Raw genomic sequence first — 15939 nt, 5'->3', positions numbered from 1 at the left:
TCGTGATGTTTTTCACCATACATTTCAATTATTTACTGAGCAAAATTGTTTTCATCTAGCCACTGGGTGGAACCCCTAAGGGTGACTAATGAAAACCAGCTTTACAATAGGAACAGACACAAAAAATTTGATCTCCTCTTCTTGAGTTGATAGCTTTGTAGTTAGCAGCCCTTAGCAAACAGCCCAGTTTTCAGGGAGTGAGTTAAATCACTTCCTATATTCTTCCCATAATGACCACATCATCCCTGCCCATTTTCTTTAAGCCTTCTCTCTGTGTCAGGATTTGTTCATTGGAGAACTGCAGCAATACCATGGAAAGTTCTGACTTTCCAGTAGCACTTACAAAAGAACATGTACAGTTCTATGATTCATTTTATCCTATTCAATTTATAGATTAGACAAAAGAAAATAAACTGGCTTAATCTGAAGCAGACATTCTCTGTAAAGACAGAATGCCTTAAAAATTTTTGGCTGAGGTCTTAATAGTTAAGAGACATGTAACTGAGGATTAAATCATTCAGTTAGTAAAATGATGTTGAAATTGTATCCTCAAGCACTGCCCTAGCTACTGAACTGACTGCAAAAGCTGAGTTCAGTAAGCAGGTATTAACATGAGGAAAGTGCAATAATTCTTGTCTCTCCTGGTGATTTTGTTAGCTGTGCCACCAAGGGTGAATAAACTGCTGTTTACTTAAAACAATAGCTGGTAATAATAAATCAAGATCTCTTTCTTGCTGGTGTTTAGGATCATGAGGTAAATAGGAAGGGTTGCAATATAATGAAATATGGTTGAGATCTATGTTCCTTGTCATGTTCACCAAATGTCTGTGTCTTTTTTTGCCCCTGAGGAATATTATCTCTCTTTTCTCACTCTATCATCACACATATTGTTCCCACTCTGCTCACCTGACACAATGAATGCTGCTTCCTAAATTTTGTTCATACTTATTTTAAATTCTTCCATTAAAAAAAACAACTCTAAAAGGGATTTTTGTGTTCCTTCTTATCCCTCAGTTGTTAAAACTGGAACTATCAGAAGGCTTCACTGATCAGAAAACCCCCACTTTCATCCATTTCTCTAATTTATTTTATCTTTCCATCGAATTATCTTTTATTAAGTCATTATTCTCACTGAGCTCCATATGCTGTGCTGGCTACTCTGTTGCTGCCAACTCAAGCTAGCAACTTTTAAACTAGCTGCACACAGTATTTTTTCGTCAGTTTTAGACTTGTGAAATTTCTGATGTTCAGAGACCTGTGTCCAAGAACATTAAAATGGAGCTTTCTTCCTTTAATTGTCTTTAACATACAAGTTAGAAATTATTCCCCCTGGAACATATATAAATATATAGATATTTTATAGATGAGAGTTTTCAGAGTTCAATGTAGATTTATGATGTTTTCTATGAGGTGGTCATCTACCAGAGAACAGTAATTTTTTTTTAAGTATCACTTTAACTAGAGGGATGATTAAAGATTCAGTATCAGCAGATTCAGTACTAAAAGTCTTCAGTTGGACTGTTAGACTTGTTTTTATTATTATTTCATCAGTGCAGTATTTTTGAGAACATGAAAGAGTAGATTGATATGAACTATAAATAAGATAAAAGAAGTCCATCCTAATCATCCCTTTGGCATGGTGAGATTTTTCAAAGTTTCCGAGCTTTTACAATAATCAACACATTTTTCTAAGTTTTTAATCTTTGCTTCCTTTCCAACTAATATTTTAGTCTACTTCTCTAAAAATAGATACAAACACAAATTTTCATAATTCATAGTTATAATAGAATTCCTTACCTGTTTCACATATCCAACAAATATTTCTATTATTTTTTTGTTTTTATCCTGAGTCAGCCAGCCGCTGAAATGTATTGTGTTGAGATCTGTCTCTTTTAATGAAAAAATGATATTATTCTACCTCTTGCAATCTTAAAGGAGATATCTAAACAACATATTTTAATTAGATTTTCTGAAAAGCACATAGGGAAATCAATACAAATAGAAACACCTCGTTTTTCTTACCACTTTGGAGTGAGCCAGCTCTTCTGTTTTCTGGAGGAAGATCGACTTATTTGAATTCTTAATTTTTTTGAATTTCAGGTACAGAGTTGGGATCATCTATCCATGCTGAAAAGTGCAGGCAAAGTTCAGCCTATCGTAAAATTATTAGAAGGCTAAGAGACCACTAGCTTACTGATCAAGCCTACTTCAATTATTACAGCAGTAAATTTGATCTGACTCTCAGTGTCCCAGCCTCACTTCAACACTTGAGCCATCACAGTGGAGGGGAGCAAGAATTCATGACCAATGACTCTTTTTTCAGTGTCCTGTTATCTGTGAGCTTAACATTTCTCCATTTTTGGGAATATTACTGAATTTCAAATGACAAAGTCACCTCAAACCTGTAATGAAATGTCAGCAGCAGGCTATTCTGATTCATGAATATCTTTCAGGTCTTTCAAATTTTCAGTCAAAGAAAAATATTGCCATTCTTATTTCTCCATCTTTTAAGATTTGTAAACTGTGCATTCCCCATGTTCTCCCTTCTTTTAATGAATATGCAAAGATGCTAGCAAAAACCTACTGATTATGAAAAGTGTAATAAGCTTTTCAGTAGATATCTACTAGTTTGGGACAGACACAAAAAAAATGTAAGAAAAACTTATTGTACTATTTAAAAATCCAAAAGTTTCAACTATTTCATTATATATTTATTACATAATGTAGTATGTTTTATTTACATTATTATGCATTTAAAATTTATTGTGGTTTTGTTTGGTTCATTTTTTAATTAAAGCTTTAGGAAACAAGGCATTACCACAAGCCAGATGTTAAATTAACAACTGACTGAAGAAGTTTAATATTTAGTTACTTTGGCTCTACTGGGCCTCATGCAAGTTTGTGGGTGGCAACATCTTTGTATTTTGGATAAGGCTTATTCAAATTAAATTGCTGGAAGTAGGTCAAGGAGCAAGAAAGACTCAACCTTGATGAAGTTTTGGCAGCAGCTCTGCTACATCTGTGTGGTGGTGTTGTGGGGCTTGATGGTACTACACCAGACAGTGATCATGAAGGGAACTGGGAGTCCTTCATTGTCCTTTTCCTCCTCTCATATCTATACTCCACAACAACAGTTCTCCATAAGCTTCTAACAAATGGCAAATAAATGTCCTGGAAATCATGGAAAATTTGAAAATAGCTGGAAAACTGGAACAAAGCCTGCAAAAACTTCTCTTCAGTTGAAATGAGACAAAACTGAATCATAATGCCAAAACTATCAATTCTTCAGTCTTTTGTTTGCAGCATTGGCCTTCTGCATTTCAAATGCAGGTGTTAGCACTAATTGCTGTAACATATAAACATGTTTTTTTACAAATGGATATTGCAATATAAAAGCAATTTCTTTTTTATTTCAAACCACTTAGTCTCCTATTGAAATAGCAAGATTTTTAAGTTGGTTTGTTTGTAGTTTAGTTGGTTGGCTGGTCTGGTTTGTTTTTAGCATAACCAAGAGGAAAAAAACAAGGAGGAATAAGTGGCTAGTCTCTACAGACTGTCCACATCAGCATTTTCTCAGCACTGGGATAGGAAAGCAATTTCTGAGAAACCGTTTTTCTTCTGGGCCAAATAAGTAATAAATTATGAAAAGATAAATAATGAAAAAGAATGCAACAAGATTTATTAGCTGAGTCATATCACTGTGAGGTAGGCTGTACAATACAGTAGGATAGCGCTACACTTTCAAAAATAATATAAGAATATATTACCTGGAAATCTTCTGGAATGCAGACAGCAAAGTAAAGACCCTTATAAAAATGCTTGATTTTTCTCATGAAACAAAGAAAATCCAAAGGTCACAAGGGTTTTGATAATTTTTTTCTTAGCTATGCAAATTATAAGGTGAGTTTTGCCTAGTGTGAAATTCCACAGTTTAGGAAAGGAGGCAAGTGATTTGTGATTGTAGTTCTAGACAAATAACTTCCTCTTACTAGATATTTAAAATATATATTGATTCAATTTAATCTTGTCTTGAAGGAAGAAAGCTTTTGTCTGTTTTCTTTAGACTCAAACATTTTTGAGAGCACTATGATTATTTAATGACTCTTCCTTTGCAAGCAAATCCTAGCCAAGTAATAGGTTTGTCTGTTTATGCTGTAGTAAAAACATATTAAATAGAAGATATTTGAATAACTATTTCTTGTTGATAAAGCACAATTCTAAAACATGAACAGCATCATTAACTCACAGCAGTAAAAAACCTGACTGTTGGAGCTTATTCATATAATATTATTAATTAAATCTAAATTATTTTATGTCTTTTTTTTTTTTTTTTAGGAGTGAAATTAGATGATGAATCAAAACATGAATTTAGACTCCATTCAGAAACAAATGGAAGAGATAGAGGTTTTTGGGACCCAACCAACACAACCTGATAAATTAGATAGATGTTGGCAACCAGGTGACCATCTGCATCATTCAAATCTTCCATCTCAAAGTTTCTACCCATACTCCCCTCATTATGCACGTATGCATACAAATTGCAGCAGTGATTGGGAAATTTTTGAAGCAGTAAAAATTCAGGAACTGGAAGAAGTCAAAGCCAGAGCTGCCCAAATGGAGAAGACCATGCGCTGGTGGTCAGACTGCACCGCTAATTGGAGGGAGAAATGGAGCAAAGTTAGAGCAGAAAGAAATAAAGCACGAGAAGAAGCAAGGCAATTGAGAATCAAATTAGACAGTGTCATAAAAGAGCTAAGTGTGCTTAAAAAAATAAATCAGGATTTAGTAAGTGAGAAGGAAAACTTAGAAAATGGAACTGCTTGGAAAACAGAATACAGTTGCGCAGAAATATCTTATATTAAAAAAGACCAAAACATGTTAACTTTTCTGGAACCAGAACCTCTGAAAGACCTTAACAAAATCACCAAAATTTCTGGGGCAGAAGACACAAAGAAGGTAAAGAATGGGTTATCTTTTTTCTGGATCATGAAGAAGTGGCAAAGTATGGATGTGTATGTAGAAATAAGATTTTTCAAGCATTTTGACCAAAATGCTGCCTGATCCATTCTGCTAGAAAACCCTTTTATATCCCCCACCCATCTAAATATTCCTAATACAGAAAAATACAGAAAACAATTCATACCCCCTTGCTCTATGACTAGACATTTAAGTAACAGAGGCAGACTTTTCTATCCAAAAATTTACAGTGTTGTTTTGATTCTCTCATGTTTTATGGTAACAGATTACCTATCTTATCTGAATTAACCATGTTTTGTATACTTACATTTTTTTTCCCCTCCAAAAAAGCAGATTAGGTTCTTGGCTTCTAAAATAAACTCATTTAATTCTCCCTGAACTTCAAAAACATGGGAAGAGGTGGGGCAAATTCTTTTGCAAATTTGCAAGCCATTTTGTTTGATAAGGAGAGCAATTAAGTCATGACATAGAATTAAACAGTAGAGTAGCAGCATTGTTTAAACAGCTCCTAGTTCTATATAAAAGATCCAGTTACATTGATCAAAAATGGAAGTATTTGTTCACCTTTAATTCTGTGCCTCGGAATGCACTGTATAGTCTTCATAGACAGCACCATGTGAAAACTGTATTTGTTGTCTGATAGATGGCAGTCATTGTAGATATAGGTAATTTTTTCATACATTGCAGGAAAATGTTTTTCCCCGCATTGTAAAAGTAGGAAATTTTTTACTTCAATTCAAGGGAAATTGCCAAGATCTTAAATCTGAATGTATTCTGTTTGGAAATTTTACTCTGTAATGCATATTAATGATATTGCATTCCTGTGAAATCTGGAAAAAAAAAAATGTAGCGTTAGTAGTGGGAATAAATTTTGCCAAAAGAACCATACCTTCCATATTTAAAGGCAGACAAATGTGCCATTGGAAGGAAATACCACAAAACATACTTTAACTATTTCTCCTTAGTATAAAATATTTTCTACTTGAAAACTGAAACTTTATATGTGGATGGGAAACGTTCTTATCTTTTCAGTGGTTTCTCATATTTTCCGATGTAAATTTTGGGCATTCCTCTAAAAACTCAAAAGAACAGAGTGATGTGAAAGAGGACTGTTGGTAAACTGCTAAAATAAAATTAGCTTTTAAACAAAATTCCTCAGATGTGGTAAAGCAAATACATTTCTAAAGGAAACTTGTTTATAAGAGACATTCAGTCTTCCTCAAAAATATGTATTTTAGTTTTAACTATTTTTTCATAATTGATATTATTTTTGTTTATGTTTTGTACTCAAAACATGTATCTTCAAAATAGATATCTTTGTTCTTTATGAAAAACTTGTATAAGCCCATCACATGCTTCAACACACTTTGCATAAAAAGTTTAGGACTTCATAATGTAGAGTTTCTCAACACATTATTTGTATGGATAAATTGCATTCCTGGTTTTATTTGTTCCAGGACTCTGTCTTCACCACGGTTATAGCCAACAAAAGATAAATGGAATATATTTCCTTAGTGAAGACACATTAGAAATATTTTGGATACGAAGCTTGTCATATGTCAGGTGTGACATATCACAAAATTACATTGATTCAAATAGTGACCTTTTTGCACCTTCTACCCATATACAGTCCAACTGTATACAATGCTACCTATTTCCTTTTTTTCTCCTATGTTCCTTAAATGTCTAGAAGAGCCTTGGCCCTGCAGGAACTCTGTTAGACTTTTTCCTTCATTTATGTTTTTCTCAGGTGTCATATTTTTTTTTTCCTCAGGATATAAACAAAGACCAAAGCAATGACAATAAAAAATTCACCCAAAAGTTTCCTGATTTCTTCTCCAATGGACTTCCCAGCACCTATTTGGAGGAACCTAAAACAAGTTTGGGTACTACAGCTAAGACAACAGATAATGATTTAATACATGTATCAGTCCTGAATTTGCATTTGGCTGAGATGAAGAAAATCTTACAGAAGGAAAGAGAGTAAGTGCAAAATATATCCTACTCATGGAATTCTCAGCAAGGAGTTTAAAACAGCTTCTAAAATAGATATGGTGATGTTTGCATGTATAGATCATATGTTCTAAGCTTTATTCATTGCTATTTGCAAGGCTTTAATAAGAATTTATAGAGAGAATTCAGCATAGTGTGTTTATAGTTTTCTTCGCCTTGTCTGTCATTTAAATAAGAGGTGTTCCATACAAATATATACTTATTTGCAATTCAGTATCAATGCAGTGATACCTCAGGTGTGTTATACCCAGTTATTGGAGTGCTTTGTGCATAACAACAAATTTTCATGTACTCTACCAGCAGACTTTGAAAGAGTCCAACTGCAGAATGACAAAGGCTGTTTTTGACTTTGAAATATATGAATCAGCTGAAAAATGCTGTTAATCTTAACCTCTTCACTTCTAGAAAAGTCTGGGTTAACAGAGATAGATAACAGAGAGAGTAACACATTTATTGTACACTTATGTAGCATATCAAATTTGTCTCACATAAATACTAAATGTACATTTTGGTGGCCTAAAAGAGTCTTATATTGTATAAATGGTCAATATTGAGAAAGATTGAATCTCACCAGAAAGGTTTTTCAAGGAAACCTGCGGCATGTGATGTATGATGATGTAGTAGCAGACTTTAGGTATTATGCACCTGTAACTTCAAAATCAGTTGAAGTTAATTAGAAAAATAAAAGGAAGAAAATTCCCTGTCTATTGAAAATATATTCAACACTTTCGGTTCAGAGAGTCTGTAATGGTAAACTGTGTTGAAGTATTTACTTCAGTCAGTTTATTTCACACTTCCTGCCTGTCAGTTTAGTTCATAATTGTCCTGTAGATAGTACAAGTCTGAGGCAAAAAATCCTTTCAATTCCTAACTAATATTTAATGTGTTTTGTTGTCTGGATTAGATAGCTGTAAAAGACATGCAGTAATTCTCTAGTTGAATCACACAGCAGAAGATGACCATGCTCTCTCTCCTTAAAAAGTATTTAGTTTTTCTGTGGAAGAAAACATATATGTGAGTTAGGAGACTGATGCCTCACATATCCATTTTCCTGGGGTTGAAATGTTTAGGGGCCTAGGTACTTCATCTTTCAACAGCAATCACAGTATACATGCATATATAATAATTTTATTTTAGAAAATGGGTAGTTTTTCAACTCATTTTTAGTCACTTCTCAGGCAAAAACTTTAATAGGTTTTGGTTGTTCACATGCCTCTCTAACCAATTTGTAGCTGTATTTCAGAGAGACAGATTTTGCCATTTATGCCTAGACATATACTGACTGTGGTATAAGGCAATAAACTTACTGGCACACGGTAAGAATTGGGGCACATCTATGACATGCAATGTGTGACAATGCCAACCTCAGGCAGCAAATGCTCACAGAGCAGTGATTTCCACATAACAGCAGGGATTGGTGTAACAACTCCCTCTCCAGGAGGGCAATATTTCCTGCATGCAGAGATGTTACATAAGCAGAATATATGCAACTTCTAAGCATGAAGCAACTATATTTGGCAATAGACACAGCAAATAGCTAGGAATAATATTACTAGGATAGGTATTATCATAGTCACCAGTTTCTTGAGATAGCTGATGAATCTTTGTTGGGCAGGCTGTCATCTGCTAGCTCAGAAAGGGTTGGCCTCCACGCCTCAGTGGAACTGGCTGATTTCGCCAAATTTCCATCTTCAGATTTATAGTTTTCCCTCTTAGGTTTTATTCTTGCTCATGTCAGTATTTTTGCTCCTGGATTCTGGAGCTGCTTGTAATAACTATCTCAACAATCTCACCCCTGTTTGCATTTTTACTTCCCTTATCTCGTGTGGCTCTAGCTTAAGTACTTTCTCACAGCTTCTTCCTCACAACTTAGCAATTTTCTCAGTGAACTTGAGCCAAGGACACACAGCTGTGCTGCATCAAAAGCAAACACATCATAGACAGCTTGAACCCAAAGGCCAAAGGTTACTTTGGCAGTCAGTATGATCTTATTCATACAGCAGAGGACTTCTCAGCAGTTTTCTGGTTTGCACGCAGCACTCTGAACTCTGACTGCATTTTTACTGGAGTCAAGTAAGCTTATGCAAATCCAGTGTTTGGACTTGCCCCTGACTAAGTTACCAAACAGTAACCTACTTAGTTTCCTTACTAATGTCTCCATAAGATGTTTTGCTTCTTCACCCTGAGAGGATTTCTGCTTATTGCATGCTGCTTAGAGCTATCTTCAGTAATGTTGACATAGCCTCATGCACACAGATCAGGCTTTGCAAAGAGCGAAAAGAAAAAAGGTCTAAAAAAAAATAGAAAAAGAGATGAAAATTTTTGTTTTGACTTTCAAAAAATATCAGGTTTGGGTTTGCAATGTAAAATCACACACCAACATCCTCTACTAGGTACTAATGGCTCATATCAATTACACATTTGAGGTCCCATTGACATGAATAGAAATGACAAACCTTATGAGTTGCTCAGCATTTTACATAATCATTTGCTTAAAATAGCTGTCTTTTGTCATCTTTTGGCTCAGTGTTCTCATCTAAATTTCTTCTAGTTTTAAGGTTGTAATTTGTTCTGTTTTGAACTTTAAAGTGTTTATTTCGTCTAAAACCAAAAGCCCACAAACTAGCCCACTGCTAGTTGATAATATCAAAGAGGAGCTGCTTAAGGCTGGCTGGGCAGACATAGACAACAGATACAGAAGGCTCTGCTGAACAACAAGAAATCCTTTTTTTTTTTTTCTGTGAGGATCACTGAACACTGGCACCAGTTTCCCAGAAAGGTTGCTGGGTCTGTATCCTTGGAGACAATCAAAAGCCATCTGGAGATGGTCCTGAGCAACCAGTTCTAGGCAACCCTGTTTCAGCAGGCGGTTTGCACCAGATGACCTCTAGAGGTCCCTGTCAACCTCAACCATTCTGTGTAATTATGCGATTTAATTAGATAATGAGTTAAAATGTCTCATTACGAGATCCACTAAAAATACTCGGAACTTGATTCTTTTACTTAGTAATAAGCTGCTACATTCTTTCTCCCACTCTTTGTTTTCTTTAAATAGTAAACTTTATGTAATCAGGATCATCTCATTTTATAGTATCAGAGGGACCTTGTCTGTAGGAACCCAGAGTGCCAAGAATATTTCTCTGCCTGTGTTTAAGGGTTCTTACCCCCCTGAACATCACTGTTTTAACCTCAAACCTTGGAAAAAATTACCAACAGTCAGACAACAACTAGAAAATACAGTGGTATGAATTAGGTGCTAGACTACTATGTAAGATTGTCACAGGGTGAAAAATTTAGAGGTTTTGGGCTTCTCTTTGTAGTAAATAGATAAGAATAAAAAATACCAAAATGGAGGATTGTTGTTGTTCTCTAGACATTCTTCTCCTTCTACTACTCCATATTCTGCAGTAAAAGTAGTTTGGAATGATTGGATAGAAAATTCCGCAGTTCCTAGTCGTGTTACTGAATAATTGGTAAGAAAGTGAAGATAATGTACATTTTTAGTAACTATTGGTTAAAATATCTTTAAAAGGCTGTGTAAATCTTGATAGAGAGGCCTCACTCCTGCTTTTCTGTGCTCTATGCTGTACCTGGGTCACGCTAGTGGCTCTGTTCCTCTGATAAGACTTAATAAACAACTATCTGGAAGCATTGAAACTCAAGGAAAAGTCCCGGTTTATCTTTGAAACTCCTTGCAAGGACTTACAGCAAATTCTCTCCCATCCGGAGGGACTTGATTTACGGCACGGTTCAGTGTCACTTGTCTCATTTAAGAAGTACTGTAACATAAAACAAAACTACTGTCTTCTAAATAAGCACTACATACTGACCATTCCTCTTTTACTTTTCAGATTAGACCATTTCTGAGGACTTTCACTGCATTCAGTACAGTCAATAGGCTATTTTTCAAAGTATTAGAATGTCATCTTTCAGACTTTCACTTTCTACTGTATTAAATGTCCCACTTAACAATTCTCTTAGTTATCCAATGAAGTCATGATATCATTCCAATGAGATATCCCATTACTTTAGAAGAAAAACTGTTGAGTTGAAATGCATGAAATAAATCTTTCTCCACTTTGCTTTGTAAGTAATGATGTTTATTCTATTACTGTAATGTTATGGGAGCTCTAGGTGTTTGCTAAGATAAGCTGTGCTATATGCTAAATCTAGGCAGAAAAAGGAGATCCCTGATTCAAAAGCACTAGGTTTAGTTATAAAAGAAGGGAGAAGAAGATATTTCACTAAAGTGGATTGCTTCATTAATGTAGCTGACATTGCTTCCCGGACCTGAGCCAGTCCAGTCAGTGGGAACTCTTGCTATCTCTGTGCAAGCCTGAAGTCTGCTGCATAGAAATGCCCCAGACAAATTCCATCAATACACTTTGATTAGTGTATTTAGATGAATTTTTAAATCAAATACCCTCAAAATATAGTTCTAGTAAGCCTGGCAATAACATCTGTTATAAAAGGTTGAAAAATTCCATTGGCCTCCATTAGAATAGAAGATAACTACAGTGGCACAAAATAGTTTCTTTAATTGACAGTATTAGAATTTTCTTGTCAACTGTTTCATATTTTTCTTATTTTACAGGCATAGTACTTCCGAACTAAATAATACATTTTCCTAAAATTCTTCTCACATTTTCTTCCAGGAGCAATTATTTTTTGAAACATGAAATATACATATTTTAATAATGTTTTTAACATTTAACACCAGTCATCTTTGGTTTCTGTACTGTCTTTATAGAGTATATTTTCCCCTGCCTATGTTTGTTTAATCTTCTGTTTATACCAAATACAAATGATGTAATACCTTTTCTTCGAGGATCTTCACTAACTTGTGATAAATTAGGTGACCTGAACCACTAACTGAAGTCAACTTTTCTTCAGTTTATCCCCAAATTTTATTTCATTTAAAGTTTTAATTCTGTACTACTGGATTTTTGTTTTCTCTTTAGCGATTATTTTTGGTAAATCTTTTGGAATAATTATGCAATGATATTAGAGGTTTTTAATAAAGTCAAGATATACCTTTGACAAAGGCAGCAAAATATAACTCAAGCTATGAGAAGGAAATTCAAAGTAATTTGTCATCTGTCAGCTTCAAAATTGTGCAATGATAAATTTTCATACTTTTTCAGAATGAATGTATTTCTGGAGAAAGAAATGGAAAAGATGGAAAATGAGTTATTTCTTTGGAAATGGAAATATGAAGAACTGAGACAAACCAAGCTGGAAAGCCTGAAACAGGTAAGTTAGCAGTACATAGTTATCATACAGAGTAAGAACGAAAATTTAGACCTCTGATTTCCTGTCTTGTAACTAAGAGTAAAATTGTGACCAGGGTTTATGAATGTGATAAACCCACCAGTTATCAGCTATTATTCTGTGTAGCCTGATGGGAGGGACCTGATGAGGGTGTGTGGAGAAGCCAAGCCCTGGATGCTGCCATGGCAGCACTGGCACTGGGGAGCTGTGGGAGTGGCACTGGGGTGGCTCCACAGGCTTCCAGAAAAGGACTGGCCAGAGGGGGGGCAGGTTCTGGTGTCCCATCCCCATGTGTGGTGAGGCTGGTTGCTCTGATGTACAGCAATCTGTGATCAGGGTCCAGTGGGGCTCGTGTTCAGGGAGAAGGGGCCCATGTGGGACAAAGGGTTGTTCGGGCAAGCCCTGCCACACTAAAGATCCTGGGGTGTTACCAAGTGGGCATGGTGGGGGTATCAACCTAGCAAGATCCCAGAGGTGGCAAGGACCCCCTGATATCTAGGCTGTGGCCAAGAAAGGCAACTCCTGGTTTAAGGAGAGCCACTGGTTCAGGTGCACCTGGCAGGCCCAGCACATGTCCTGTGTCTGTGGGGAATCATGGCTTGTCCAGCAGTTTGCCTGTGGGAGGGGGCTGGGAAGATGCTGATGGAAGCACAAGACAGAGCAGCAGCTGTAGCAGCACAGCCTGGAACACGGCCCTCGCCACCAGCTGGGAGTGCTGCTGCTGGCACAGCAGAGACCTCAGCTTTGAGCTGCTGAGGGAGGGTGCAGGTGCCCAGACCTTGGGCTGCAGGCAGTGCCTGATACCTTCCTGTGAGGCTGGAGCAATAGGACAGAGTGTCTCTGCCTGCAAGACGAGTAGAGATTGGCTGAAAAAATGTGTTGTCCCCATTGACCTGGATGAGGAAGTAAGGCTGGGCAGGATCAGAGAAGGCAAAGAGAAGATTAACAGGATCTGCACAGGGATCCAGAGGTAAGAAAGTCTGAACCACATGGGAGGGGCAGCCAGAGACTCTGAGTTCATAGTGAATAGAGTCCCACAGTAGGAAGGCTGGAAAGATATGTTCTCCAGCAACTGGAGGATGGCTCTTTTTCCAGATCTGCAGTTCAAAAGGTTCAAAGACCTGGTAGTGAAGTAAGAGAAGAAAGCCATGACTTGAGAGGCATCAGAGCCAGCTTTAACCCAAACCATGCATTAACATCAGGAGGAAGCAGTGAGTGGCAGTAGTAGGAGGCTTGTCCTGTGGGGATAGAAATCCCTGTGTTCCTCACTTTTTTGAGGGTAGCTTGCTGTGGGCCAGGATCTAGAACATTGCAGAGAGATTGCCAAGGCCTACTACACTACTACTCATCCCCATGGACACCAGCTAGGGACATGTTTGGAATGATCACATAGCTCTGGGGTTGAGACCACGGGGACCTGGGTCTTGTCCCCTTGATCCTACCAGCTGGGTAATGTAATGAGGAGAGCTTTGAACTAAGAAAGGAGGCAATGAGAGATTACAGACCACAGTGAAATAAAGTGGTGGTCAGCTGGAAAGCTCAGGGCACAGGTTGATAGGAGCAAGAAAGAGTTCAGGAATGATTAAAAAATGTAAAGGGACACCATCTCGAGTGTTGGTAAAGAAATGCACACATCCTGGGAAACAAGCAGGGAGAATTAGAGCTCTATGTGGTTACAGAACTACAGTATTGGAAAAATTCAAATACCATGCCAAGTTCATGCAACTGGTTCACTGTGAATGACTTCCAGAAACATGAGCAAGGAAGGGCTGAGGGGATGGAAGTTGCCTCAGATCTTTTGAGGTCTCCAGCAGGATGGGGGGTAATCAAACTTGTAACTCAGGATCAGAGGAGAGGCCAATAAGCGTGTCATTGTGGTAGGAATTTGTTACAGACCACATGATAAGGAAACAAAGTGTTTAAAGAACGCAGATCTCTGAGTTGTAAACCCCTGTTCTCGTGGGTGACTGTACAGCTGCTAGAAAGGTATAACGGCTGATGCAATCAAAGAGATTTCAGTGGGGTTTCAGGAATAAATTCTTGCTGAAGATATTCAAAGGGCCAACAAGTGGTAATGCATAGCTGGATCTGCTTTTGACTAATATGAAGGAAACTAGTTGGGGATGTGATGATGAATAATTTCCTCATCTGTGGTAACTTTGATATAGCAGTGTTGTTAGTCCTGAAAGAAGGAGGACAAACAGCAGAGTACAGACCCTGAACCTAAGGAGAGCAGGATATTGGCTCAGTCAAGGTACTGCTGGGAAGGATCACATGGGAGGCAACTCTGACAGGTAAACAAAGGAGTCAAACAAAGCTGTCAGGCCTTGGAGTACAACCAAGGTTTGTCCTAATACTCAGAAGAACAGGTAGATGTGTCAGAAGACCGATTTAGCACAGCAGGGCACTCTTGGTGGCGTTCTGATGCCAGAAAGCAATGTGGTTTTACACAGAAGATCAGCCTTCAAAGAGTAATTTAAGAACATGGCCCAATTATGTAGGATTTGTGTTAGGAAATAAATGTTCATTTCAATCTGAGTTCATGAGTAGACGAGTAACAAATATTTCTGTTGCAGTTTACAGGTTTTAGCTTTCAGGACAATGGATTGAGGATCTCCTTGATCCAACAAAACTCAAAATGTGTGTCTATACAACTAAACAGAGAGAGAGAATTAAAAATGTCCTATGAATTTAACATCTCAGATTTGGAATAATGGAGGGAATTTAATTAATTTTCTTTCATGTTCTGGAAAAGATTGCAAGCAGTCTATTAAATCTCAAGTTCTAGCTGATAGGTGATGCATATGTAAATGGAATTTCCTTCGTAGATGAACATACACAGCAACAAATTAACATCTATCTCTCATATTTGAGTTCCTTCAGATTTTAGTTCTTTATTTTCTGCTTGCTCGTTAAGTAGGATTTTATCTTGTTGTACTTGTGCTAAACAGAGGAAGTCTAGATTTAGTTAATAGTTTTGCTTCAGAAATGCAATCTTTATGAAATGCTTTATGGCCCTGTCATCACGAATAGAACAACAGGAAGTAAAAATTTGCTGAGAATTCATTGGAAATTGGTAGATAACAATATTTATGCATGTGCATGCCTACATATATGTGTTGCTGCTTTTTTCTTGGGAAGGTGCTCAATTGCTTTAATTGCTAACAGGAGGTGATATTTTGAGCATTCTGTTCATCTTATGAGATTTATGGCATATATCTCATTTTTAAATTACAGAAAAACACCGATCTGGATGAATCTGACTAATGCGAATGAAATTATTTGTATTAGTGGGGGTTTTTTTATAAGTGGAAACTCTCCCTCTACTGAAATAAACCCAACCTTGTATGTTGACAACACGTATGTGAATATCACTCACTATATATTACTGTTGAGAAGTGGATGATGGAACACTGTACAAGATTTTTGACGGTGAAAAATTTGAAAGTGAAATAAAGGAAAGCACAGACATGTACTAGGCTAAGCATGGAATCTGATTCTTATAGACTTGCAATATTAAATCACAAAGGAATTTCTAGATTAACAGCAGATCAATCATTACATCTAGATTATTTTCATGTCCTTGACTAAATTAATCTGATATTTCCTTTGGTAGATTGCCTAGCAGTCTAGCACTGTGAATATGAAAAAATTGCTGGGTTTGCAAGAGACAGAGCC

General features: G+C 36.7%; 1 protein-coding gene across 3 annotated transcripts in view; it reads left to right on the top strand.

Moving 5' to 3' along the window:
- The window catches only part of CCDC102B (coiled-coil domain containing 102B), a 149123-nt gene that overhangs the window by 12976 nt on the left and 120208 nt on the right, over window positions 1-15939 (top strand). For all 3 annotated transcript variants that reach the window (XM_020584402.2, XM_020584400.2, XM_019284083.3), the window contains exons 2-4: window positions 4336-4956; window positions 6752-6960; window positions 12135-12243. In XM_020584402.2, coding sequence (XP_020439991.2) covers window positions 4348-4956; window positions 6752-6960; window positions 12135-12243 — 927 coding nt within the window. In that variant the 5' untranslated portion in view covers window positions 4336-4347. The remainder of the gene's footprint in view (window positions 1-4335; window positions 4957-6751; window positions 6961-12134; window positions 12244-15939) is intronic.

The sequence above is a fragment of the Corvus cornix genome, chromosome 2, assembly GCF_000738735.6.
Source record: "Corvus cornix cornix isolate S_Up_H32 chromosome 2, ASM73873v5, whole genome shotgun sequence".
In the NCBI taxonomy this organism is placed as follows: domain Eukaryota; kingdom Metazoa; phylum Chordata; class Aves; order Passeriformes; family Corvidae; genus Corvus; species Corvus cornix.
Note: the sequence above shows the minus strand (reverse complement) of the source record. Positions and strands in the feature narration are given on the sequence as shown.